Source organism: Amblyomma americanum, chromosome 7, assembly GCF_052857255.1.
Source record: "Amblyomma americanum isolate KBUSLIRL-KWMA chromosome 7, ASM5285725v1, whole genome shotgun sequence".
Classification (NCBI taxonomy): Eukaryota; Metazoa; Arthropoda; class Arachnida; order Ixodida; family Ixodidae; genus Amblyomma; species Amblyomma americanum.
Genome location: NC_135503.1, coordinates 17,315,922 through 17,341,671, shown reverse-complemented (window position 1 = coordinate 17,341,671; position 25,750 = coordinate 17,315,922). Strand labels below are relative to the sequence as shown.

The 25,750-nt window shown below is 48.2% G+C and overlaps 3 protein-coding genes across 3 annotated transcripts in view; 1 reads left to right on the top strand and 2 right to left on the bottom strand.

The window, feature by feature from the left end:
* Positions 1-1,254: 1,254 nt before the first annotated feature.
* LOC144098582 (uncharacterized) lies at positions 1,255-12,068 on the top strand. Its single transcript, XM_077631344.1, has 2 exons — positions 1,255-1,387; positions 10,625-12,068. The coding sequence occupies exon 2, from the start codon at positions 11,419-11,421 to the stop codon at positions 11,803-11,805; it is 387 nt and encodes a 128-aa protein (XP_077487470.1). The 5' UTR covers positions 1,255-1,387; positions 10,625-11,418; the 3' UTR covers positions 11,806-12,068.
* A 559-nt stretch (positions 12,069-12,627) lies between these two features.
* LOC144098581 (solute carrier organic anion transporter family member 74D-like) overlaps positions 12,628-25,750 on the bottom strand; it is a 29,825-nt gene continuing 16,702 nt past the window's right edge. The window contains exons 7-9 of the mRNA XM_077631343.1: positions 15,873-16,045; positions 14,343-14,413; positions 12,628-13,077 (exon numbers count right to left, since the gene is read on the bottom strand). Of these exons, the coding sequence (XP_077487469.1) occupies positions 12,782-13,077; positions 14,343-14,413; positions 15,873-16,045 (540 nt within the window). The 3' untranslated portion in view covers positions 12,628-12,781. The remainder of the gene's footprint in view (positions 13,078-14,342; positions 14,414-15,872; positions 16,046-25,750) is intronic.
* On the bottom strand, positions 18,384-21,309 carry LOC144098580 (solute carrier family 22 member 7-like). The gene has a single exon (XM_077631342.1). It carries the CDS (start codon positions 21,163-21,165, stop codon positions 18,523-18,525), a length of 2,643 nt encoding a protein of 880 aa, XP_077487468.1. The 5' UTR covers positions 21,166-21,309; the 3' UTR covers positions 18,384-18,522.

The window sequence follows — 25,750 nt, the reverse complement described above, 5'->3', positions numbered from 1 at the left end:
GAAAGAAAGAAGGAAGGGAAGAAAGGAAGAAAGAAAAAAAGAAAGGAAGGAAGAAAGAACGAAAGAAAGAAAGAAAGAAGGAAAGAAAGAAGGAAGGGAAGAAAGAAAGAAAAAAAGAAAGGAAGGAAGAAAGAAAGAAAGAAGGAAGGGAAGAAAGAAAGAAAGAAAAAGAAAGGAAGGAAGAAAGAAGGAAGGAAAGAAAGAAAGAAAAAAAGAAGGAAGGAAGGAAGGGAAGAAAGAAAGAAAGAAAAAAGAAAGGAAGGAAGAAAGAAGGAAGGAAAGAAAGAAGGAAAGAAAGAAAAAAGAAAGGAAGGAAGAAAGAAGGAAAGAAAGAAAGGAAGGAAGGAAGGAAGGAAGAAAGAAAAAAAGAAAGAAGGAAGGAAGGGAAGAAAGAAAGAAGAAAAGAAAGGAAGGAAGAAGGAAAGAAAGAAAGAAAGAAAGAAGGGAAGAAAGAAAAAAGAAAGGAAGGAAGAAAGTAAGAAAGAAAGAAAGGAAAGAAAGAAAGAAGGAAGGGAAGAAAGAAAGAAAGAAAGAAAGGAAAGAAAGAAAGAAGGAAGGGAAGAAAGAAAGAAAGAAAGGAACAAAGAAGGAAAGAAAGAAAAAAGAAAGAAAGAAGGAAGGAAAGAAAGAAAGAAAGAAAGAAAAAAGGAAGAAGGAAAGAAGGAAGGAAGGGAAGAAAGAAAGAAAAAAAGAAAGGAAGGAAGAAAGACGGAAACAAAGAAAGAAAGAAGAAAAAGAAAGAAAAAAAGGAAGAAAAAGTAAGAAAAAAGAAAGAAAGAAAGAAGGAAAGGAAGAAGGAAGGGAGGGAAGAATGAAAGAAAAAAAAGAAAAAAGAAAGATAAGAAAGAAAGAAAGAAAGAAAGGAAGGAAGGAAGGAAGAAAGAAAGAAAGAAGGAAAGAATGGAAGAAAGAGAAAAGAAAAAAGAAAGAAAAAGAAAGAAAGAAAGGAAGGAAGGAAGAAAGAAAGAAAGAAAGAAAGAAAGAAAGAAAGAAAGAAAGAAAGAAAGAAAGAAAGCCCTCATCGACATCAGATCTCGAACAGAAAGGGGTCGGGTTACAGCCACGCGAATGCGGTATACACGCCGCGTGCCCTACGCTGCTCGTCCACGGTGCACGAGGCGCCGTGGCGGGGAAACGGCGAGGAAAAAAACTAGGTTGGCGCTCAGAAATGTCGTGGGGCGAGGGAGTGCGCCTTTTCGCAGCCCGGCCGAGGAGGCGACGGCCAGCAGATGGATCTGGCTTTGCCGCCGCGGTGTCGGCCGCCGTCCCGTAAGTTGGCGCGTTCCCAAAAGACGGCAGAGCCACCGGAGACGACGACGTTGTCGAGCTGCTGCGCGTGAGATCGACAGGCGTCACTCGCCGCCGCGCACGTCAAGTTCGGAGACGGGTGAGTTGGCGCTGCTAACTCCGTATTGCACGGGCCGTGTGTCCACAGAAGGAAAAAAAAATGAGGGCCAGGATTGTTACGGGCAGTTGCCGACTGAGCCCGGTAGTCGTACTCAGATCTGGCTCGAAATAACAGCGAGAGATGTTGCGAGACATCTCAGGAGACGTCCTGCTTTTTTAGGCCATTAATCGAAATCCTCTTGCTGTACGGCGATGCTCAACCGTTGGGTTAAAGCAATCTAATGGACTGCTTCGTTCTTTCTAAAGAGCGGGTGACGCTCATGCTCTCTTCTTCTCTTGGCAGAGGTGATTTACAAGCATCCGCGATAGAGAATGGTGCCACTCTGAAATGAACCCGAGTAATGCGCCTTAATAGCCAATACGTGGAAGGCTTATTTGCTCACGTGCATAATTCAACTCTATAGGGCCTGTCGATACTAGTACTTTAGAAGTTTGCAGTCTGGAGCGGTCTAGCTTTGTCCGGTTATTGTTCTCGATAAAAACTGGTTCTCTGGATTTTTACCAGTGTGTTAACCTTTAACCGACAGCAAAAAAAAAAAAGAAATTGTGGCTGAGAAAATTGAATTTTAAAATTTTCCAGCTATTTCACTGAAACTCGTGACGTCCATAAAGTGGACATGTTGCCGCCAAATTTGAGGTCAACGGGGTGTAGCATTGCCTCAAGGATCCACGCCGTAAATTCGGTGTTAACGCATGCTGTTTACTTTAGAAATCTTCCGGCGATGGCGACACCTACATTTCGTTTTGTGATCTATTCTAACGAATAAAATCTTTTTTTATGGTTCAAGTGGTCTCTTCGTCTTTACAATGACGCAGTCTACGGTACAGGCCAATTTAATTTTGTCCTCACAGGCGCTTTAACTATTGTCAATCCAGCATCAACTTTAAGAATCACGTACAACCCAAATCCCATAGCGCCCTTCTCTGTCGCACCAGGATAGACGTGCAGTCTGTTTCAATCTACGCCCACCCAGTCACCACTGCATCGTACTTAAAATTACCCCAAATCCTGTGTACATATATGTGATCTGGAAATTAAGCTAACAATTGAAGCTAAAAACCTTATTAGGAAAAAAAAAGAGAAAAATATGCGCCACCTCTTAGCGTAGCCTTCATTGAGGACTGGCCCGCTGAAGTTTAAATTTTCTAAGAAAAAAAAATTCTGCGAAAGAAAGGCTGAGAAATGCACGCTGCCGGTGACAATGCCACTTCCACTGGGCACGAATTTCTTCTCACTGAGCCATATTTTCATTTTCGTGAACAAGGAACCATATGGTGCGAAATCTAAATTAAATGGGAGTGACGTAGGAGAAGTCACGGCGGGCTTGTGAATATTAAGTCCGAAGTAGAATTCGAACAAATTTTATCTTGCGACAATCGGTTGTCTAGCGGAGACTATAGCACCTCCTGGTGCGGCTGTCTGGGCCATTGTATATGTTTTTCGAACTGTACAATAATATTACGCAATACGCCCGTGTTGCTGTTTTCACCTTCAGCAAGAACACCATAATGATGACTCCTTCCCCAAAATAGCGGTCCTCACTTGCCCAGTCTGCAAAATGAATTGGCTTTATGGTTTTTTGAAGCGCTTCAGTCGGACGCTGTACACTGTTCTGCTGCCTCTAAGCGCGGTTTTAGTTATGGATTCATATCCTACGCAGGACCACGAGTCGATGCAGGATGTCCCGCGTACTGCAACTAAGCGTCTCCAAACGCTGCCCAAAAATATTGTTTCGCGTTTCCTTTTGGTAAGCGGTCAGTGAACGCGGGACCCACACAGGACACCATGTTTTCAAGCGCAATTCTTCGCGCACTTTATATCTTACTGCTTGCCCTATTAGTGAAATGCATGTCACCTGCAGCAATCAACAGCTTCAGTAACTTTCATTCGGCGGCACTCAGTAAGCATGCAGCGGGTTCTTCCCACGATTTCCGAGGGGGTAGGAGGGGGGGGGGGGGGGGGTAACCTTTACGATTGTCCAGGGGGTCCTTAATGTGCTTAGTGCATGTCCACCCCCTTCTAGGTCCGTTAAGCTGAAACTGGGCCATCATCGACATTAGCACCCCGCATTCATAAAGCTTGGATATTATCAGCCCGGCCATCCAGTTATTTGAGCAGAGATTTTCTGATGTCTGCACAGAACACCTCCTTTAAATTATAGGAGCAAGTGCTGGCTTGCTCGCCTCAGATATGTGTCGGTCCTGAACAACGCGGCGCTTCCCGCTGATATCATCCCTGAGGGGAATCGAAGAGTGATACTTGGCAGTTGTGACATCGCCACACAAATTACAGCGCTATATCTCAGAGAATTGAGAGAATTTACGAAATGCGCATCGACTTCGTGCTTAATCCCACCTGCTGTTGTTCTGCCGGTCAAGAATTATTATGACGCTGAAAGGCTGTTTACATATGAGAAGGTGTTTTACGTATCATGCAATGGGGATCCGGAAGTATGAGCCGCGTGCTTCGCAGAGATGGATGTTTAAAGACTTGTATGAGGAGGACACAGGTAGCTACGATGCTGCGTCGTTCCTATACTTTTTGCTTAATCACAGCAATTCAGAGAACTGGACATGTCCAAGGGCATCAATTACGGGCCGTAAAAGAACGCACAAGAAGAGTTTTGTAACAGCTTCTCGTCGCCTATAAGCATCAACATGTGTCTCGGAATATGCGCCTCCTTCCTATATGGCCCCGTCGGATGTCGCAAGTAGCGCTTTCATCCTGTTTTCAATCTGGTAAATGAAACGAAGAAAGTATTTTACAAAAGTCTCAGTTTTCGTTCTTATATTTCCTTCCTCGTGCTAAGCCCTGTTTCATGACGCGACGGCGCGCATTTACGTTCCGTATACATTCAAGTAGGCACGCTTAGCGTGCGTTCTTTTGTCACATGACCATAACAAGTAAACTGCCAGCATTTATCATCTGTCTTATGATCAGTAACTGCTCAAACCGATTCATTTGCAAAACATTTCTCATTACTTTGTTGCTGGGAGCGGACGGAATGATAGACTGAGGTATTTAGGGCAGGCAAAACTCTCGTGCTGATGTCTAGCGACATCAGCACGACTTGACTATCGACTGTAATTGATGGCTTCGTTCATAAAAAAAAAACTGAGATTACCAAACACAATTGCTTGGAATTTTCGTTTAGTACTATGGAAGTTGAAGTAAATATGCATGCTGCAGGAATCAATGATGGTGTCTGTGAAGCAGGTAACGCAGTGTTGCTAGTGCAAACCACTAAACTGAGGTCACTAAGTGTCCAAGTTTAAAACCCACTTCCACGGATGAAAAATACCGCACGGCTGAATAGTTTGGTGGCCGGGACCAGGACAGACAAAGTTTGTTCAAATTCATGGGCCTCTAAAAGAACTCCGAGTATTTCCTTAAGTTTCAGAGGATTCATAAATTTGGAGGCTCGAGTGAAAAGAGATTTTTCGGCCATTCAACGTTGGTACGAAAGCTTTGCTTATAATGTTTACAATATATCTCCAATACGCGCAAAGCAATGCCTCTGACTATTGCCTGGTATCTGTTCTCGTTAGTTCTTTTCGTATTTTAAAATCCTCTGACTCACTCTTTAAACAAAAGTTGTTCAAGCGAAGAGAAAGGATTCAAAGAAATACATTATGGTTATTGCAAAACACTCAGAAAAAATAAAAGGAATGTTTCATGTTAATTCATCAGGTGTAACAAGCGTGTTGTAACTGTGTAAACAGTGCCGGTATTTCTCTCGCTAGCACTTGGCTCATTACGAAATAACGTAGAATATGCTCTCACCGCGAATTTAACACATTAGCCAAGAACTACATGAATTCATCAGGCTGTGTTTTTTCGCTCACTGCTTTCCTCAGTGCTTGCAGAGACGACGACACTTGCCAAACTTGACGCAACGCACTCCAGGGGTTTTTCCCTCGAAAGCTAAGGCATGGCATTTATAGCTATACTGCATCTCCCCAGTCGCACGGTGCGTATTTTTCAAAAATACAAAGAAACACCAAGAGCTGAGAGGGGAAAGTACGTACGGTTTGTTCTTTACTTGTATCACGAGAGCATAAAGCAGATGGCAGTACAGCGACGTATGACGAAGCAAGGCGGCGAAACGGACGGGAGAACGCGCATGCCTACAGAGTGCTAGCCGTGTGCAGCCTGTGCTGCCGCTCCGTTTGGTCACGGAGCGCTGTACAACCTTCTTTACGACTGTGCAGTGCTACTGTTAAAAAAACTTACAGGTGTACAAATTGCTTGAAGCAGGCAACTTTTTGTTCTTCTCCCTCTCCCTACCCACAGATATTTTCGTCATCCTGCTTTTTTTTCGCTTATCAGAGTCAGAAAAGAAGTTACTCGTAGGAAAACAGTAAAGTGACTGGCCATCGAATACTACCAACGAAGCACTGCTGCTTTGTATATTGAGTGAATATCTAAAAATGTTGTATAGGTTGTTGCAGTGAGAACAGAAAAGCTGCTTCACTCTCGAGCTGATCGGAAAGCGATGTGCTTAAAGCACTGCAACCGTCTAACGAGAAGCACACTTGGAATCAAAGTTCTACCTCATCTGAAGGTTCCATCTTTTCGCCGCCACAGTATGCATGGATAGACATGGGAGAGGCCTTGGCCCTGCAGTGGGCGCAGACAGGCTGATGATGTTGATGGATGCATGTTAAAAAAAACTTATTACGAAAATCTCGAACATCAACACAAGTACGTAGATCCAAGAGGAGAGAACAGAAAATAGCAAAAAATGTGCTCGTCTTTATTCTTCCGTCTTTGTCATTGCGTGTTGCACTAAGTACTATTTTATCGGTAATGAGTGGGCTGACGCGGTCGCTATGATGGCGACGAGTGCACATATTACTCACTAGCAGTGATATCATCGCAGTCAAGTATAACGGTGTGGAATGGCGGTGAGGTTTACATGCCCCATCAAGAACAACGGGCTAGCCTGCTACGGTAGTGCGGTTATAGTGACGCACGCCGAGAAATTTCCCACGTTACGTATACGAATTGCGAAAGCTGTATGTAACACTACTTAGACACATTTATTACATATACCGCTCACTTCAATTGAATGTACACTCGCATTCGATAGCCTCACCATGAAGGACATACTTGGCTTTTCTATTCGTAAGTTTGTCTACAAAGAATTAGGCGTTGCCAGTGCCAATCCTTGTAACATCATTCGGCACTAAAACAAGTTTCCTTAAACAAATGTCCTGTAACGTTTGACGCAAGGCCAAAGCGTCGTAAATAGTCAGCGCGTTTGAATAAAAATAGACCCGTTTGGTAACGTGCGATGTAATATTCATGAGACCTTGGAGCACGCGCTTCGGATGTACAGTCGCAGGGCGTATTTGTTTTGTTTTTCCTATTTAATTTTCTTGTCGTTTCCCAGACTGTTTTGCTATTAACGTAAATTCTTCAATGGTTTGTCTCCCTGCAAGATTTTCAGATACTTGTGCAAATCGCGTACTCTTTAAGCATTTTTCTTTTTGCACCCATCACAGCATTCTTCTTATATTTCATTGGTATGATTATGGCGTGTTGTTATTTCGTCGTTATCTTGCCTCAATGTGTTGATTTATTCAGGAAGATCTATTTTTCATTTTCCTGCTCTTCATAATATACTAGTAACCAGGAACGATTCACAAGTGAAGAAACGAACTATACCATCACAAGTACGCCTATGCAGGAGTCCGCTGACAACAGCAGGGATTTGAGTGAGCTGAGACGACAACGCTTTTGCCCGTCCCAATTTCTTTTCCTATGCGTGCGTTTGGTAGACTTCGTACGCAGCGAGTCGGTGACCCAAACAGTCGGCTAGGCGGCGCCTCGGCGCGATTCCTCGGGAGAACAGCCTTCGCCCCGAAGGTCGACTTCTTCGAAACCGGCCCGGCCAGGAAAAAGGTAAAAAAAGCAAAAAGGAAGCGGGAAACACACACACACACACACTTGAAGAAACGTACAGACGAGGAATCAAGGATGTTGTTGCCCGTCTCGATTGCTTGGCCGTCATTATGGTGTGCTATGTGCCTCCGTCGAAGTACGCACTAACTTTCACGCTGTGTCCTACCGAAAACGCTGTTGTCTCCGCCGCGCCCGTTTCTAGGGCGAACGCACCAGCAAGGCTTACAGTCACGGCGTAGATTCCGTATGTGTCAATTTAATAAACGGACTACTCCCACCGGAACTAAAAGGTTGGAACAGAGCTAGAGATTATCTTAAACAGGGCAACACTTCCTCGCTCTTAGAAACAAATGGGAATTATTGCAGACAGTATACGCTCACTTTCTCTACACTAAATAACAGAAAACATGCACTTATGCACACTGCCGCACTGCAGCTGACGCCCTTCAGAAGTAAGTCGTTCTTTTGCTTTATGGGAAAAATGACCATAATGATTATGGATTTTTTTGGCGCAAGGGCATCCGCGACCAAAGAGCGCCATGGCACAGGGTATTTTCTTCAACTCGAGGTGGGGTCAAAGACCCATTTTCCAAGCATTTCACCCTAAATAGGCCGAGCACCAGACCAGGGGAAAGCTTGTACCATTGTATCACCGGTGGGTGCCCGGCGGTACTGGGGATCGAACCCCGCACCTCCCGCATGCGAGACGGATGCTCATACCACTAGGCCACCGCTACGGTGGAAAAATGAAAACAATGTAGTGATTGCGGTTGTTTGAGAAAATGAACAGAAAGAAATTACAGAAAATCGGGTAGTCTAAGCAATCCGTGCGTCAGTAAATAGATGCGCGTTGACGAGTCTTTCCGAGGTTGCGTGTGCAACAGAAAGTATACGCTCCTGCTTGTACACGGACAGCTTTGCTGGGTAGAAAAGAACCAGCTGGGCGTCGATCGAGCGCGATATTAATTTATTAGAGATTACTATCTCCATAGCACGCCAGCTCACTTAGTGACCACCTTATCTAAACCATGTATTACACACTGTATCTGGTGGCTGAAAACGCGTACTCGTAATAAGCGTGCTGTCAGCGGGTGCATTTATCGCTGGACGAGTGCGTGCAGCTGCTGCAGACACTTGCGGGTAGATGAAGTGTAAGTAGGGCGAGATCTCCCGGGAGCGACCGACGCGGATCGTGGATAAGTAGACTGTGATTAGAGCATCGGATGCGTTAAATCCTTAAGAAAGAAAGAAAGAAAGAGAGAGAGAGAGAAGGAAAGAAAGAAAAAAGAAAAGAAGAAAGAAAGAAAGAAAGAAAGAAAGAAAGAAAGAGAGAGAGAGAGAGAGAGAGAGAGAAGGAAAGAAAGAAAAAAGAAAGGAGAGAAAGAAAGAAAAAAGAAAGAAAGGAATAAATAAAGAAAGAAAGAAAGAAAGAAAGAAGGAAAGAAAGAAAGAGAGAAGGAAAGAAAGAAAAAAGAAAGGAAAGGAAGAAAGAAAAAAGAAAGAAAGGAATAAATAAATAAAGAAAGAAGGAAAGAAAGAAAGAAAGGAATAAATAAAGGAAGAAAGAAACAAAGAAAAAAGGAAAGAAAGAAAGAAAGAAAGAGAGAGAGAGAGAGAGAGAGAGAGAAGGAAAGAAAGAAAAAAGAAAGGAAAGAAAGAAAGGAAAAAAGAAAGGAATAAAGAAAGAAAGAAAGAAAGGAATAAATAAAGAAAGAAATAAGGAAGGAAAGAAAGAAAGAAAGAAAGAGAGAGAGAAGGAAAGAAAGAAAAAGAAAGGAAAGAAAGAAAGAAAGAATGAAAGGAATAAATAAAGAAAGAAAGAAAGAAAGTAAGCAAGAAAGAAGGAAAGAAAGAAAGAAAGAAAGAAAGAAAGAAAGAAAGAAAGAAAGAAAGAAAGAAAGAAAGAAAGAAAGAAAGAAAGAAAGAAAGAAAGAAAGAAAGAAAGGAAAAGAAAAGCTGGCCTTGGGAGTTTTGCCTCCTTGCTAAGAAACAAAAGAAATATTGCAAAAAATTTGTCGCGACACAAGAAGTGACAGTTATCTTCCCTATACCGTAGAATATTACAGCATGACACATATTTTTGAGCATTTCTTCACTCGGTGAATAAGCATGCTTTTGGATTTCTCGGTATGTTCGTCTCGACTGGTGATCAAAAATGCGAAGCACTCAGTACTAAGGTAGAAAGCAAATGTTCCCGTGAATGTTGATTTTAGCTTTAGTGCGAAAAGTAGGTGCTCTTTTTATATGTCCCTTATTCAAAAGTACTGCTAGTTTTCAAGGTAACCTAATCGGGTGAAAACCGAGGAGTACTCAGCGAAATACGTTAAGCGTCAACGTTTCCGATTGGAAATTGCAGTCGTTACGACGACTCTTATAGCCGACGTTTTACAACGCAACGTCAAACTTTTGTTACCACGTAAAATGTGCCCGACTGCGTTCCTGAATTTCGTAGTGGTCTGCGTTATATATCTTTGTTTTTATTAACAAGTGTGGGGTTTTCGGCGATCCCCTTTCCTTCTCCGATGGTAACTTGTTTCTTCAGAGTTTTTTTTTTATATATATAAGGACTGTATGGTGAGACGAGTTTTAACTCATCTACAGTGTGGAAGTTGCACGTGAATATCATTACCACCGAAGAAAACAGCTTAAAAGCAATCTTGAGACCTCTGAAAGTGCACAAGCCAGACATTATGTGACAGGTTATCACGTTTCCTCGATTTTTCATGATGAAGCATTCAATTACATCTCAACGTTATGATCCCATTAAATAATTTAGCGAACGGCTCCACCACTCGTGAGCATTCGAAGACCCGCCTTATTTTCGAGCACAAATAGACAAAGTCATCGAAATGTTACAAAGGTTCCAGCATGGCAAGAAGGCGTGAAAAAGAATAACAAGGAATTTTGAGGAACCTCTCCGGCATAAAGACGTAATGATTTCCTCATAGCTATCTGTGGGCGAGCCTTCGCATCCCGCTGCTACACGCCCCAGCGACCTTCCTGACGTAAGGCCTGTTCTTGGAGCGCAAATTACCGCAACCGCCCTAGAAGCGCGCGCATGCAGTCATCCAGACAGCCAGCCACCCTGCGCTGCAGCAGCTCCCTTCGACATGAGCGGCACGCGCCCGGCGCCTCCCTTCCCCCCGTCCCCCCCCCCCCCTTTTTTTTTCCTCCAGTAGTCCGCTCTGAATTCAACGCTCCACCGCTGGCCCGGTCCAGCAGGGTGCGCGTGCGCCCGAGCATTAAAATTAACTCGCCTCCGTGCGCCCCAAAAGACTGCGCACTTCCTTTCCTCTTTTCACGCTGCAGGCCGACGACGGAACGACGACGACAGCAGAGCGGAGTACGCATGGAACGCAGTTTTCCCGCCAGGAAGCCGTTTCACACCATGCCTGAGCGAAGCGCCGCAGAGCCAAGGGGGCCACAGCGACGGCGGAGCCTGCACGAGTGCACTAGTTACGGACGAGCGGCGTAGCGTCAACACTGACGGAGGAAGAAAGCCCCGGTGCTGACTGCTTCGTACCTGCTTGTTTTCTCTTCGATATTCGCCGAGAGGGAGACGCAGAACGGGTTGTCCGGAGACAGCTTTCACAATTCCAGCTCCTCGCCACGATCCCAGTGGAAGTGCTGACTCCTGCGTGCCCAACGTCTTGGGGCTGCGAGCGCTGCGACTTTCGTGTTCCTGACTACCACAGAACTTTGCGGCAATCCTCGAGCCTGTGAAAGTGAAGGCACCAGTGCAAGCTCCCTGGAAGTTCGGGACTTCAGTCACGGCCTTAAGAATCATCTTGGTCAAGCAGTGCGACAATATATCTCATGCTGAACCTCGTGTCGTAAAGCATCCGTGCTCCAGCTGAATTTGTGGATTCCGACGCGCTCCAGCCGCTGTAAGTGCGTCCGCAACAAAAGTTCTGCTGTGTGAGAGCCAAATTCTAACAGAATAACACGTCCACTGTTATACTGATGCAGACCGCCACGATCTACGGCGTGGTAATTCACTAGAGCGTATGAACAAGGACCCTACCCATAAGCCCTTAGCGTCCACAGCCCTCCTCGACAGACATTTGCGAAGATCTGCTGTGGTCCGGCATCCATAAGCATCAATGCAGTATCTGGCGCTCGTTCTAAGCATCGTAGGGGGCACGCTGTTCTTAGGCCTCCTACTGGCGGCTATCTGCAGTTACTACTGGATCTCGCAGAAGCACTACCCGTGCGCCTGGTCAGCCACGGGTGACGCCAAGTCGGACGCTTACTACAAGAAGACCGGCGACTGGAAGTACGTCCAGAGCGGCGCGGTTCCGGACGCCGAGGAAGGGGTGCTCACGGACAACGACGAACCGCTTCTGGGCTCCATCGTGCTTGAAGACGGTGCCAGCGTGACGGCTCAAGATGGCCAATGTGACAACACAGATGCGCCCAAGAGAGACGTGAGAGCCGCGGGTCCAGTAAGCTGCTCTGAACGCACGTGCGAGAATAAGACTGCGATGTAGTGACTCACCACTTCATTTTGCGTCAGACCTTTCATCTGTAGATATAGTGACTGTGTGTGCGTAGCTGTTGCGTGCATGCCTTGTGTGCCCTCGGGTGAACAATGCGGAGACGTGCTCCCTAGAAAATCAGCATGTTGAGCAGCCGTTTGTGGTGAGGTGAGGTGCTACCCACCAAATGTGTATGAACGTTTCCAGTGTGGACAAATGCCAGTCAAGTCTAGTAAGTAAACAGAGCTCAGTAGAGCTCAAGACAACTTGGAAGTAACCACTGGTGCTTGTTCTCTTGTCTTAAATATCTATAAGGTTTATTTGTAGACAACCTAACAAGACGTGTTGTTGCCTCTAACTTGTGAAGAAAGGTGCATTACGCAAAGCAATATCAGCTCCTCAGGTTGTTATACAGGGCTGGCAAAGATTTCCACGTCTAGTTATTTCTATAGCAGCCATGCTGACCATGAAAACATGGTCTCATATCTCTGTCTTCAGTGGTCATGAGTGCATGTGGCTTGGCCTGTCTCACGTAAACACATATTCGCTTATTGACGCAGATCCGCAATACTTTGTCCACGCAAAGAATAAAGCATTAGTGGACCAGGCCTTAAACATGCTGCGCTTGAGTGTCAAAGACAACGGCGTGCAAGCTTATATTTGCCGGCACGTAGGTTCCTGAGCTTCATTAAGGCACTCTCTTCATAACGTCTATGAAGGAACGTCAAGCTAGCGACGCTTACCACGTGAGTTTTCCTTTCGTTTGTTTTTTGTTATTCTCCACGCATATGGAAAAAAAATTGCGGCTGAATTGGGCATTAACTTTTTCCGCACAGCACCTTTAACCTAGCAGCTTTACACGCGAGACAGTGCCTACATAATGCATTTAACGCCGAACGTACAGAACCTGTTCCGTTCATGACTGCTAGGAGGGGAAAAAAACCGTTCGCGAGCAATGGGCCTGTGCTCGCGCTGCGGCGAGCGTTCGTCACGTGGAGTGTGTTATTCCGGGGTGTCCGATGTGCCTCATGAAGACCACGTCTTCGTCCTCGTCGCTGGCTTCCTGATCGGCGCGCAGCTGACACGAGTGGCGTCCGAACACGTATATGGCGAGGCTGAAGAGCGCCCCGAGTACGATGAAACCCATCGAGGCGCCGTGCAGCAGGTAACGGAACGTGGCCGCGTCGTACACCCAGCAGTTGCCGCGCGCGCCGCAGTTCACCTCCCAGACCAGACACGACCTGTCCATGATGGCCCCGTAGATGACCGGGTACGGGATGAAACCTGTCGGAGATCAAGAACAAGACAGGCTGAAACGGCGCTTCCTAATGACATCGGCATCAGGTAGATGACAGGCATGATCGTGGCCGTGTGGACATGGTAGTTGAGAAATGGCCAATCGCTGTCAGCGGGTGCGTAACGTACCATCGGGAGCAAAAGTAACAGACTCCCGCCTCCAAGTTCCGGCCCGTGCCACTCTGCGTGGGGGCGCCACCTGACAAAACACTTCTGGTGTCGAGACCGGCGCAGTGGGCCCGTTTTGACGCACCAAGTGCTTTGTCAGATAACGCCCTTAAGTACAGTTGCACGGGTCGGAACTTAGAGGTGGGGGTCTGTTACTTTTGCCCCCGATGGTGCACCTCTTGTCAATAGTTTAGAGCCCAGGAGGTTTGCTTCCGAGCCAAGCCGTGTGCCTCGCAATGCGTCCTGTGTTCCAAATTTCCTGAAGAATATGTTTTGGTACTGCCCTCTCCGACGGATAGAGCTTTCAATAATGCTACAGAAGCACCACTGCACAGCTAGGAAGCAAACTCCTTGGGCTCTATACTTTTGGCAAAGGCTGTACGGGCGTTGCTTGCTGTTTACGCAAAGGGAATCCCGCCGTGTTCCCATAGGACTAATAAAAGCTTGCATCATCCTTATCAGTTAGCGGCCACGGGAAAAACATTCGGCTGCACGCTAACGGCATTTTCTTTATTAAGATACAAAGCTAAAACATTTTGCAAGCAACTTCATAGGTTCAGGCACGATAAATGCGTTGTTTGGCTAAAATAACCGCGATGCTTAAATTCCAGTGGCGCTAAAATTGAGGAGAAACAGGCAATGAAATATCATACACAGAATTGCGAAAACATAAAACAATAAAGGAGAAGCAGACATTTAGATCAGTCCATTCTCTACAGCAGAAAGAGGTTATTTCATAATTTGAGAAAATTTTATTAGAGTTTGTTTTCTATATTGATGGCAAGGCTACTGGGCAGTAAAAAAAATTAACAAAACATCGCACAGTATATCACTAAGTCGCGCTGACGTCGAGGCCACGTAAGCAAGATTTCGCGCACAGGTATCGATGTCGAAGTCCTTGTTTTCACAACGATTACCATTCTATAAAGCGATCATCCAAGACAAATGCGGCAATGATTCACCGGTCTTGTATTTCATTCTTCAAACAGCGAATCTTTTTTGTTGATTTGATCAGAAGTTAAACAAATTTGGTAAAGGGAGTAATGTTACCATAACAAACAAAAGTAACAAATATCATGACGAACCGAAGATGGAACCAAGGGTGAGAAGGACAGCGATGGCAATTTTTTCTTCTTTCGGATGCATACAGCTTGGTCTAGAGAAGAAGAAAAAAAATAGATACATAGGTGAATGTTTCTGCCCGTGGATCTTTGGGCGCGAGCTCCTAGCTAGAGCCACTGCGGCAGAATGCATTAGGGTTAGACGGGCCTTAATTTCAAGGTCTCGAAGGGCCTCAGAACCCCAACCAGTATAGACAAGGGATCTGAGGTTCACTGCGCTACAATGTAGAGACGTCGTGAATATGAAGCTGGTAACCATTTTTTATTCTTCTTGTCAGTGGCGGTCGGAACGTTTATTCTCTGCCGTTTCGAAAATTTCACTGTGATTTTTGGTAAGAATTATTAACATATTTTCTGAAACCTGAGACAAAGAAAAATTAGAAAAAGTTGGCAACCATATATACACAAAGGCTGGAAGAACAAGGGAAACTCGTTCCCTAACACCATGAGTAGGTCTAGAGTTGGTCACTCAGCCTCAAGGCTACACAACAACAACGAGCACACTAGCAGAGCGTGGGGATCGCTTGTTTCAGGTTCGCGACATAAACTGAGCAAACAACGACCTTTAAAAATGATTTCTCACCTTCGTACAAAAACATGCGTTAAACAAGTCGCCAGCCGCTTTCTCTCTCTCCCTGTTTGTTTCTTCTCCACTTGTGCTCATATCACTAGAGACCGCCTTTCGATGGAGCCAGACTTCGAGCATTGGTGTTAAAAAATGTATTCCTCCTTCGCACAGCCTCGCTTACACGCTCCTAATAGCACTGATCTCATGTTTAGCTGCACCTGGAGTATGTGCGGGCCAGTTACTAGGCGCCCTGCGTCCAGTATTTGTTGTCCTAGAACCAGTGTATAAGGTGGCGAATTGCGTGTGCTCTTCAAGCAAGACGAAGATAAACGTCAAAAGCCGACTGGTTTCTGTCCTAACTGTCGCAAAGGCGTGCGACGAAGCGCTAGCTAAGAACACTCATATGAAAAAGGGAACTAAATCACGTCGACAAAAGGGGAAAAGAAGACCAGCATGAAATTCCACGCAAGCTTTAGCGCCTTACTTGAACACGTAGATGGCCCTGGTCACCGGATGAGCTCTGAGGGTGCGGGAATTCTTGGGCAAGAAACTATCCAGACACTGTGTATTCATCTCGAAAATTCGCACACTGAGATCGCAGCACAATTTTTGAATTAAAATTGGGACAATGTTCACCCTGTACATTAACGCACCATACACCATGTGCCGAACCCGTCTTGCATGTGCCCGTGCTTAAATCTGCTTGCCACCTGATTAGCGCTTGCGCGTGTGAGTCAGCTCGCTTATGCTCGTTTAGTCATAATTGTCCCCCACAAGACAAGCTTTCATCTAACTTGAAAATGCACTAAACCCACTTAGTAGGTTGGACACTATAGAATGAGCGCAGGGCTGCATGAAGTTGAGCGGTGTTAAGGTGAGCAGGCACCAAATATACAAACACAATGAACAAAGAAATCTGGCCAGACCTTATGCCAATGAGGGCGCTGCCGGCCTTGGATGTGGCGAAGACCATCCTGGCCAAGCCAAGCACCGCCACGAATGGCACGAACATGGTGCACTCGTTGAAACAGAATCCTGAGCTTGCATTAGATGTGTAGCTGCTGCCGTCTGGACGTAGTAGGCACTGGCAGTCCAGCAGCTGGGAAGGTGATGCGTTCAGTTAGCACATTGTAAACTTTACACCTCTGATAAGCTGGAAGACATATTCACCTCAACAGCTGTATAGATTAATAACACGAACGGTTATTAATAATACAACGGTACCTTTTCTTTGTCCATGCGCCGTTGTGCTGTTTAACCTTCAACTGTGTAAATGGCTACTTGGCGTCACAGGCATCTTAGTAGAACACTCGGCCTATTTCCACGGTGCAGGTCAAAGCAGGTAGTGATAAGCGCATTAGGCAACGGTGTAATATGCCCACACTATGGCGTCCAATATGACATTGATCCTCAGCGCAAAATATATGGCAAGTGCGGTTCGGCAGCGATACAGGAAGTGTTAACGTGCATTCTTAATAATAATAATAATAATTGGTTTGGGGGAAAAGGAAATGGCGCAGTATCTGTCTCATATATCGTTGGACACCCGAACCGCGTCGTAATGGAAGGAATAAAGGAGGGAGTGAAAGAAGAAAGGAAGGAAGAGGTGCCATAGTGAAGGGCTCCGGAAAAATTTCGACCACCTAGGGATCTTTAACGTGCACTGACATCGCACAGCACACGGGCGCCTTAGCGTTTTGCCTTCATAAAAACGCAGCCGCCGCGGTCGGGTTCGAACCCGGAAACTCCGGATCAGTAGTCAAGCGCCCTACGTGCATTCTTGAAAATTGGTTTTTGAGGAAAGGAAATGGCGCAGTATCTGTCTCACATACCGGCGGACACCTGAACCGCGCCGTAAGGGAATGGATAAAGGAGGGAGTGAAATAATAAAGGAAGAAAGAGGTGCCGTAGTGGAGGGCTCCGGAATAAATTCGACCACCTGGGGATCTTTAACGTGCACTGACATCACACAGCAAAGGGCGCCTCGGCGTTTCGCCTCCATCGAAACGCAGCCGCCGCTGTCGGGTTCGAAAACGGGAACTCCGGATCAGTAGCCGAGCGCCCTCACCACTGAACCACCGCGGCGGGCTTACTTGCATCCTTCATCGCCATTCTCACATGCATGTTACGAGGCGCACGCAAGTTCAAACATGACCAACGAACGTGAATGTTTCAGGAACGAGCTGAGTGAACTGGAGGAATGCGTCTGTATCTTACTCCGTTGTCTGTACTATAGGGTGCCTCTACTGATACAGCATCAATGGTTGCGATGTATGTGCAAGACGCCCTCTAATCGAGCTTTTACTGCAGGTACTTGAAAAGTGGAGGTCATATAAACGACAAGACTTCTCTCAACCAGGCGGATATATTGCTGCTGTTAACGCATTTAGCCGGTGGCACTGTTTTTGGCACGTGCGCAAGTGGCCACGCGGACTCTTGTACGAACATCCGGAACGAATGATTGTTTACCAACACTGTGAACTCAGTATGCCCACTCACTCTATACAGCGGATGACACCAACCTGTATAAAGCCGCATCTAAGCTTCCATTCAGAAATTGAGACGCCATCCCGCGGATGGCAAGCAAGAATAGGCAAAGTACAAGATCAAGAAAGCGCCGTCAGATCCGACTAATGTGTGCTACCGCTTGTCTGTTCGAAAAATGACAGTGCAAAGGTGTAAGCCAGCTTGGCGTCAGCATTTCCAAACGTTATCTTTAAAATATATTTTTAAAGAATGAGAAAAGACGAGGCACTGCGCGTTTCGTCACGTCTCCGATGCGTTCATGCTTTCGCTGCACAGTTTTCAGCAATAATGCAATCAGTTGACAGTTTACACACACGAGACAACTATTTCCAATAACAAAATAGCTCAGCTGTTTAGTAGGGCAGTACTCGCCACTACGCAGCACGCTGTCACAAAAAAACTTTGGACAGGCGCTGCAGTCCTCTGTACTGAACTTAAGCGGGCTTAAGCGTCCACAATGGCGGTACACAACGTGCACGTAGCGACCATGCCACACCCAAGCTCGCGATGCTCAGGCAAGAACATCTCCATATTCACGTTCACATCAACATTTCATAAAGCCTGAGTGCGTGCAGACTTCACATATATGTAAAAGGAGTCTAAGTGGCAGCGAGCAAGCATTGCACAGTGAACCAACACCATTCCTCCACTGCCGTAATTACATAGTATTCGCCCTTTGAGACGAAAGTAATAAAATCCTATAGTGCAGAAGAAACGACTAATAACAATTACCTGCGTTCGAGGCGATATTTCACAGAGACAAGTTTCCGTTCAACAAGTCAAAGTGCTGTTCGATGAGAAAATGTGCAAATGTGCACGATACCACACTGAGCAAAGTTTCTTAACAGGCAAAATAACCTCGAAAGAAGAGCGCGACACGCTCATATCTGTAGTCAAAGTCCAGTTCAGTTGTCTGCGAGTTAATTTGATTCCGAGGAAAAGTCGCCTAATTGGTCTCCGAAATGTCACAAGATGGATGTTTCGAAAAGAAAGCCAGTAAGGATAACAGACCGGAAAGGTGGCATCAAGCTTCGTGTCAGAAGGATACAGTCAGGAAATGCTATGCGGCCGGGAATTCTCTGGGAAGTGGCGTCCCTGCAGCGGCATGAATGGGCTGGTGTCCACCACCGCTGGCACGGTTCCCACTGGCGACGCCTCAAACAGTGCTTCTGATAATTGGTCCGGTAGGACGGTGCGGTCCTTGGTGTCCGGCAGGCGCAGCGCAAAGAAGGCCGCCGCGGCGCACGGCAGGGACATAACGCCCAGCGGCACTGAGGACACCGGGAGGACATCCCAGTACACAGCCAGGGGCATCGGGATGCTCGCGGCCGCCGAGAAGGCCGTGCAGAGCGCCAGTCCCGAGCAGCGCACCACCGTGGGGTACACTTCTGCTGCGTACAGCGTGCCGATGGTCTGCGACGCGTCCACGCTAATGCTCGCCGAAAGCAGTAGGGCTGCACTCAGACCGATGTGGTCGTCGCTGATCGAGCTGGCCATTAGGCTGAATGCGGCAGCGAAGAAAAGCGCGCCAGCCTGCGAAAGCCTGCGACCCAGGTGCGCAGCGGACACGATGGCGGCCAACCCAGTGGGGACTGACAGCACTGAGCACAAGGCCAGCAGGCCGGCAGGATAGAAGTTCAGGTAGTGGATCTTCAGCGATGCGAGTTGCGAGGTCAACGCAGTCACTGTCCAGAAGTAGTACAGGATGATGCTGTTCCAGCGGCCCAGCACGCACACTGTCTCGCAGCAGGCAGCCTCGGGAGCAACCTCGGAGCAGCAGCGCTCCAGGTCGCGGCGCGCACGCGCCCACTGGCGGCGCACTTCGAACAGGTTCTCGCCGTTCAGCGTGGCCGCGTGTAGGATGACTGCTTCGGCCTCTTCCATGTGGGCTCGCGCTAGAAGCCAGCGCGGAGACTCCACCAAGTTGGCAATGAAGCGTAGCATCATGAAGCATGGCACCATGCTGGCCAGCTGCAAGACGTGCCAGCTGAACTGCAACCACATGAAGGCGGCCGCGATGACAGCGCCGAAAACCCTGCCCATCATCACCACCATTGAATACAGCGTGCGTCGTTCAGGCGCAATGACTTCCACCACGAGGACGAAGCTGGTGTTGAAGAGCGTGCTCGCGGCGGCCCCCAGAAGGAAGCGCATGGCGAGAAAGCTGTTTACGATGGCAGATAGCAGGATTACCAGGCCTGCAGCCTGAATCACAACTACCGAGAACTGCACCACCGGCTTGCGACCCCATCGGTCTGCCAGAGGACCCGTGACTAGCAGCGCGCAGATGGCACCTGCCGAAAACGCACAGCAACTCAGCGGCATGATCCAAGCACGCTCGCACACCAGGCCGAACTCTTGGACTACAGAGTTACCGTAGGCGGAGGGCGCGTATTCCCAGCTTGTGCAGGGCGCCGTAGGTAAGTCCGATGAGTTCCATTCCGCGTACATGTGACATCGACTGAAGCGGCCATCTTCGCTGCGTGGTATCATATGGCGCTTCCATTGCACGTCCGAGATGTTGCGCACGTTCTTGGGCCTGGCACACCAGTGGTCGACATCGTGCTGGGCGATCTGCAGCGGCAGCGTGTAGAAAGGCAGCACTAAGGCGGCCAGCATGCCGAAGTGGAACGTGGCTGCCTGGAAAGGGCCATGCCTGCCCATTAACAGTGACGCGTCTTCGCGCCACACCGTGCTAGCTGTGGTTAGCGGTGGCAGGGTGGCCGGATGGTCCTGCTGCAGGCTCAGCGAGGTGCGCGATAGCGAGCGTCGGCTCTGAACAACCGACTGCATGCTGTCCTGAAAGTCGCGCTGCTCGCTTCGCTGATGCTGCTCGGGCGATGGCCTCTTCTCCGATGGTCTCGTGCGCTCCTCGGAACCCATGCTTGACTGCGCTGTGGACGTAGGGGCCCCACTGCCTTGTTGCTGTTGGACCGGCTGCTGTGTCTGGTTGGTGTTGCTACTGGCCGAGGACGAGCGCAGACGGGTCAGCAGAGGTGACAAGAGCCCCTGGCCTTTGCCTCCCCAGTGGCCAGAAAATGCGCGCTGGCGCAGGGACCGCAAAGCCATAAGCTCACCCAGGGACGTGCTTCTCGTCACCGCTGTCGGGTAGGACGCGCCCAGCTTCAGTGGGCGCTCGGAGCCGCGGGTGTTTGCCGGCTGCGAATATTGACGCGAAGACGGTGGAAGCTGGGGAGACGAATGGAGGGACTCCGATGAACGGGTGGGATTTGGATGCACCGCAGTCCGGGACGTGCGAGCCGCTGGAAACGCAGTGACCGACTGTTCTGGTGCAGCCGAAATAGCCGAGGGGTACGTTGGTGTTGGAGGAAACGTCAACTGCGTCGCCAACGGTGCGGTGGCACCGAGGGCTGCTGGTGCCCGCAGTGACTGCAGCGACTGCAGCGACCTCGACCTGGGACGAAACGTCAACTGCGTAGACGACGGTGTGGTAGCGCCGAGGGCTGCTGGTGCCCGCAGTGACTGCAGCGACCCCGACCTGGCTAGTTGCGTCCCTGATGGTAGCGACGATGTGCGATGAAATGACCGCGTCCTGCGTGTAAAGCTGCTACCAGATGGCGTATCATGCCGCGTCAGCGATGACGGCTGCACCTCCGATGGCGGGGTCTGGAAGCCGGAGTTCCTCCGGGCCGGCTTAGAGCCCTTGCGCCGCACCTTTTGAGTCTTGCGCATCGCCGTCCTAGGCTGCTCCACACGTTCCAGTGAAGGTCTCAGAGGGGGCTCCTGCTTCGTTAGGGATAGAAACTGCCCGACGGTGCTGCTCGTACGACGCACGTTCTTCTTCTGACGCACGAGCTTCAGCCACTCTCGCGACGTTCATCGTCCGTCTTCTTCTTCATTGTCTTCGAAAGTGAGTTCACAGGAAAATTCAAGGAAATGAGAAAAAAAGAAAACGATGTATGCGCCTGGTATTGACACCTGAAATATGCTTCGCAAGAAAGTGTTTTTAGAAACTGTGTAGTCCTTGAAATGTGTTCCGCCATATAAGTGGAAACACGAGATGCCATCGAACGCAATGCTCAGCAAGGAATCATAAAAAACTATGGCTCCAATCACGCTGTGAAGGTGGTTGGACAGCGAAGCTGTAAAACGACACCCAATTACCCATTGCGACTTCACTTGAAAATTCACACCCGTGAAACCAGAGACAAGTGAAATGTACATGAGCTGCATGCTGTATGGCTGATTTCAAAGGAGATATGCTGTCTGCATTCAATTTTTAGCCTGGCGTCTTGAAGCGAAAAGCTTCACTACGCTAGTCAGAGAGAGAGTAAACTTTATTGTTCCAATTGAGAGGTTTGGTTGCGTGCCCGGAGAATGCCGATATCTTCCAGGCTGAGCGTGGTTGGCGCCCCTAGTCCAAGGCACCACTGTCCCTGGCCATCCGGCATGCGTGGCTCACTAGGTCCCTTTGGACCTTAAGCTGGCGGCTGGTTAGCCGGTCCTCCCACTGCTCCGCATTTGGGTCTTTATTATTTCGGAACGCTACATTGTGTGTACATTCCCATGTGATATGATATAACGTGGGGGTTGCCCCGCACCACGGACATGTATCCCTATACTGCTCTGGATACATCTTATGTAGGACATGAAGGTTGTAGAAGGTCCCTGTTTGGAGTCTTCTCCAGCATGTCGCCTCGTATTGTGTTAGCTGAGGGTGTGGCTGGGGGTATTTGCGCCTTCTGCCTTTAATGAGGTTGAGGATAGCTGCGTACGTGAGCTCCACCGTCATCCCCGGGCCGTCCGAGGCATTTGACGCACCAGCTCGGGTAGTGAGCTCGCGAGCTAGCTTGTCTCCCTTCAGATTGCCTTTGATTCCGGCGTGTCCTGGTACCCAGTAGATCGTATGTTGGATATTTTCATTGGTTCGCTTCGTTTTCAAGAGTATCTTTAGTGCTTTCTTATTGATTCTTCCTGCCATGTAGCGTCTGCACGCTTCCTGGGAGTCAGCTAAGATTGTGAGAGATTTGTTGGTGCGATAGCCCTCGGCTGCCGCTAGGGCTACGGCTATCTCATCTGCCTCAGCTATCATTCCATCTCTCGTGGATGCACCGCTGATGAGGTCACCTTCCTTCGTTGTTACAACCGAAACTGTTTTCTTGATGCTTTGGCTGCGATTCCATGGATACAGTGTGGCGTCAGTGTACACTGCTCGATCTTGTGTGACTATCTTCGTTTCTACATATTTAGCCCTTGCCTGTCTTCTTGCTGCGTGGAGGTTTGGATCCATATTCCTGGGTATGGGACTAACATGGAAGGTTCGACGTATTTCATCTGAGATGTTTTCCGACCTGTCCTCGATGTCCAAGGCTTCTTTATAGTTCAGCCTTCTTAAGAGGGCCCTTCCTGTTGTCGAGTTCCTTAGCCTTTGTATTTGCGACATGAATTGTGCCTTACTAAGCTCATCAAAAGTGTTGTGCAGCCCCAGTTCTGCCAGCTTGTCGTTTGACGTGTTTCTTGGTAAGTTCAGAGTACCGCGCTTCGCGCGAGCCGGCGTATGTCGGAGCACGAGTGACGTCACGCACGGCGCAGGTGGCCGCCGCTGACTCCGTCGCCTCTTTTTCTCTCTCTCTCTCGCTCCCTAGTCACTATACTGCGCGTGCGCCACTAGTAGCACCGAGCCACAGGTGTCCCGGCGCTGCGCAGCGACGCACCTTTCCTCAAAATCCAACTTTCAATTTTCAGTTTTCTCTTTCTTCTTTCCCTCCCTCCTTTATCCCTTCCTTTACGACGCGGTTCGGGTGTCCACCGAGATATGCGAGGCGGTTACTGTGCCATTTCCTTTCCTCAAAAACCGAACAAGTGAGCCGACGGCGTTCATAGAGTTCATTGGCGTTGACAACTTTGCAAAGGCTGTTCATTTTCACGGAAGGAAAAGCTCACAACCAGCTCCGTGGGTCAGTGGAGACCTCAATCGCTTTCATGTACGTGGCGTTGGTGTCCAACTGCAAAATCTGCTTGTTCCGCACACTGGATAGGCGCTGCGCCCTCCCTGCCACCCTGGAAGGTAGCATGCAGTTAATGGTTGATCTCGAGAGATTGATCACCAACTGAACGCTGCGGCCTAGTTATTGCTGCAGAGCCGCATGTCAGCCACAACGGTGTCAGCGCTAATGAATTCAGGCCACATCTCTCTCTCACCACCGCCACATGTATCAAAGCACGAATGAGGCATCCGCATATCCAGGGGGCCAGTTATGCGCCGTTCCTTTGCTCAAAGCCATCGCCGTCTTTCGCTTTGTATATCGGTGGATTAGCTGAGATAATCCTCATATTTTTTCGCCCATATTCATCGCAATTACTGCGAATAAATTTGCCATATAATCAGCGCTTGCCTTCTTAGCTTTGCTCGTTTGCAGCCTTGTTGAACCATTTCCATGCGCTCATCAAACGTACCCGAGAACGAATGCTGTACAACTCCCGTCATTAGCTTGTGGGTTTTCATATAACATTGAACCGAGGAGCAGATGTGGTGGCAGTATTCCCGAATATATTCAGCAAAATTTTGAGCAACCGTTCGTCGTACAGATCCCGGGCCGGGTCAAAGCATTTCTCTTAGCATATAGCTTACATATTTTAGTCAAGTTAGAGGCTAGTTTTCGGCAGGGGTTTGGCCCAATGACATATGTATATTCAGTTGCATGCTTTAAGGTGAGGTGGAGGTGTCCGCCGAGATGTCGAGATCTGAGAGCTACTGCGTTATGTCCAAAATAAAGAAAAAAAAACGCGCGCACAACTCTGTACATTACAGATGGAGAGGGGCGTCCAGTTGATGATATTGCGTAAATAGATTATTTGCGTATAGTACCTCTCCACACTATCCTTTCTGCCTGCCCCTTCACCTCTTTCATTTTATTTCTCCATTCTGCCGGCTATCCGTTATTTCCGCTGCCACACCTTTTAATTATCGTTTTATTAAACCACTACTACCGCTACTACTACTACTACTACTACTACTACTACTACTACTACTACTACTACTACTACTACTACTACTACTACTGTTGCGCCATTTCCTTTCCTCAAAACATATGCTTTCGCATTCCTCCACATCAGCAGACTTAAGCGCCCTCAGAATTTTTTGTTACAGAGGTCACGGCCTTCAGCGAAAATCCTGCTGCTGTGCCCCACAACCCGGCTTTCTATTTATTATCAAACCAGCCTTTACGCTGACTGAGCGCAGCACCGAGTCCGGCAATGCTGGCGTCTGTGTTTCACCCGAGTCGTTCACGCTCACGACCACAAAAACAAAGAACTCGGGGACAGCGGAGGTGGTGGCTATCGCCATGGCAATGGTCAACACCAAAGAAGTCACCATAATTAGCGACTCCAATGTCGCTATAAACAATTTCGCGAGGGGTATGATATCCAAAGAGACAGAACGAATCCTAAAGCATAAAGACTGGAACCAAAGAGAGGTGGAACTAATATGGGTGCCGGCACACTCGGGGAACAGGGGAAACGAGTTGGCTCACAGTATAGCTCGAGGTTATGTCAGCAGAGCAGTGAGCCAGGTTGAGTCCACTAATTTCACGAGAGATGCATTCATATCCTTTCACGACTACACTAATCACTTTAAACTGGAAAGGAGGATATATCCGCCACCAGACAAGAAGCTCGACAAAAGCCAGGAGGTAACGTGGCGTCGGCTCCAGACGCGAGCCTTCTTTAGCCCGTCAAAACTATCTCACATGTACCCGACACAATTCAATCTAACTTGCAATGAATGCGGCGAGACAGCCGGATAAGATCACATTCTATGGGGCTGCAAAAAGGCGCCGCTACCGGCGGACCTACTACCAGTCCCTTCTCTATAGAGTGGTGGGAGGCTATACTGGCCAGCTCAGACCCGTTGACACAAGTCCGGGCCACTGAGTGGGCTCACAAGATCGCCGAGAACCACGGGCTCGAGGCCATCTAGTATAGCGCCCACATAGGACTCAAAGCTGACAATAAATGTTTTCCAGTCCAATGGCGTCTGTGTGCGCATGTGTAGGAGCGAAGGGGTTAAAATGGTGCAATTATGGCGGATACTAACAATTATTCTGCACAGAGCAGCGCTTCATTATCGCATTTAGCGCCCCCCCCCCCCCCAACAAGAAAAAAAAACGCTCACTGCATACTGTTTATTTGCTTTGTTCCTTTCTGTAATCGACCGTGGTGGCTCAGTGGTCATGGCGCTCGGCTGCTGATCCGAAAGACGCGGATTCGATCCCGGCCGCAGCGGTCGAATTTCGATGGAGGCGAAATTCCAGAG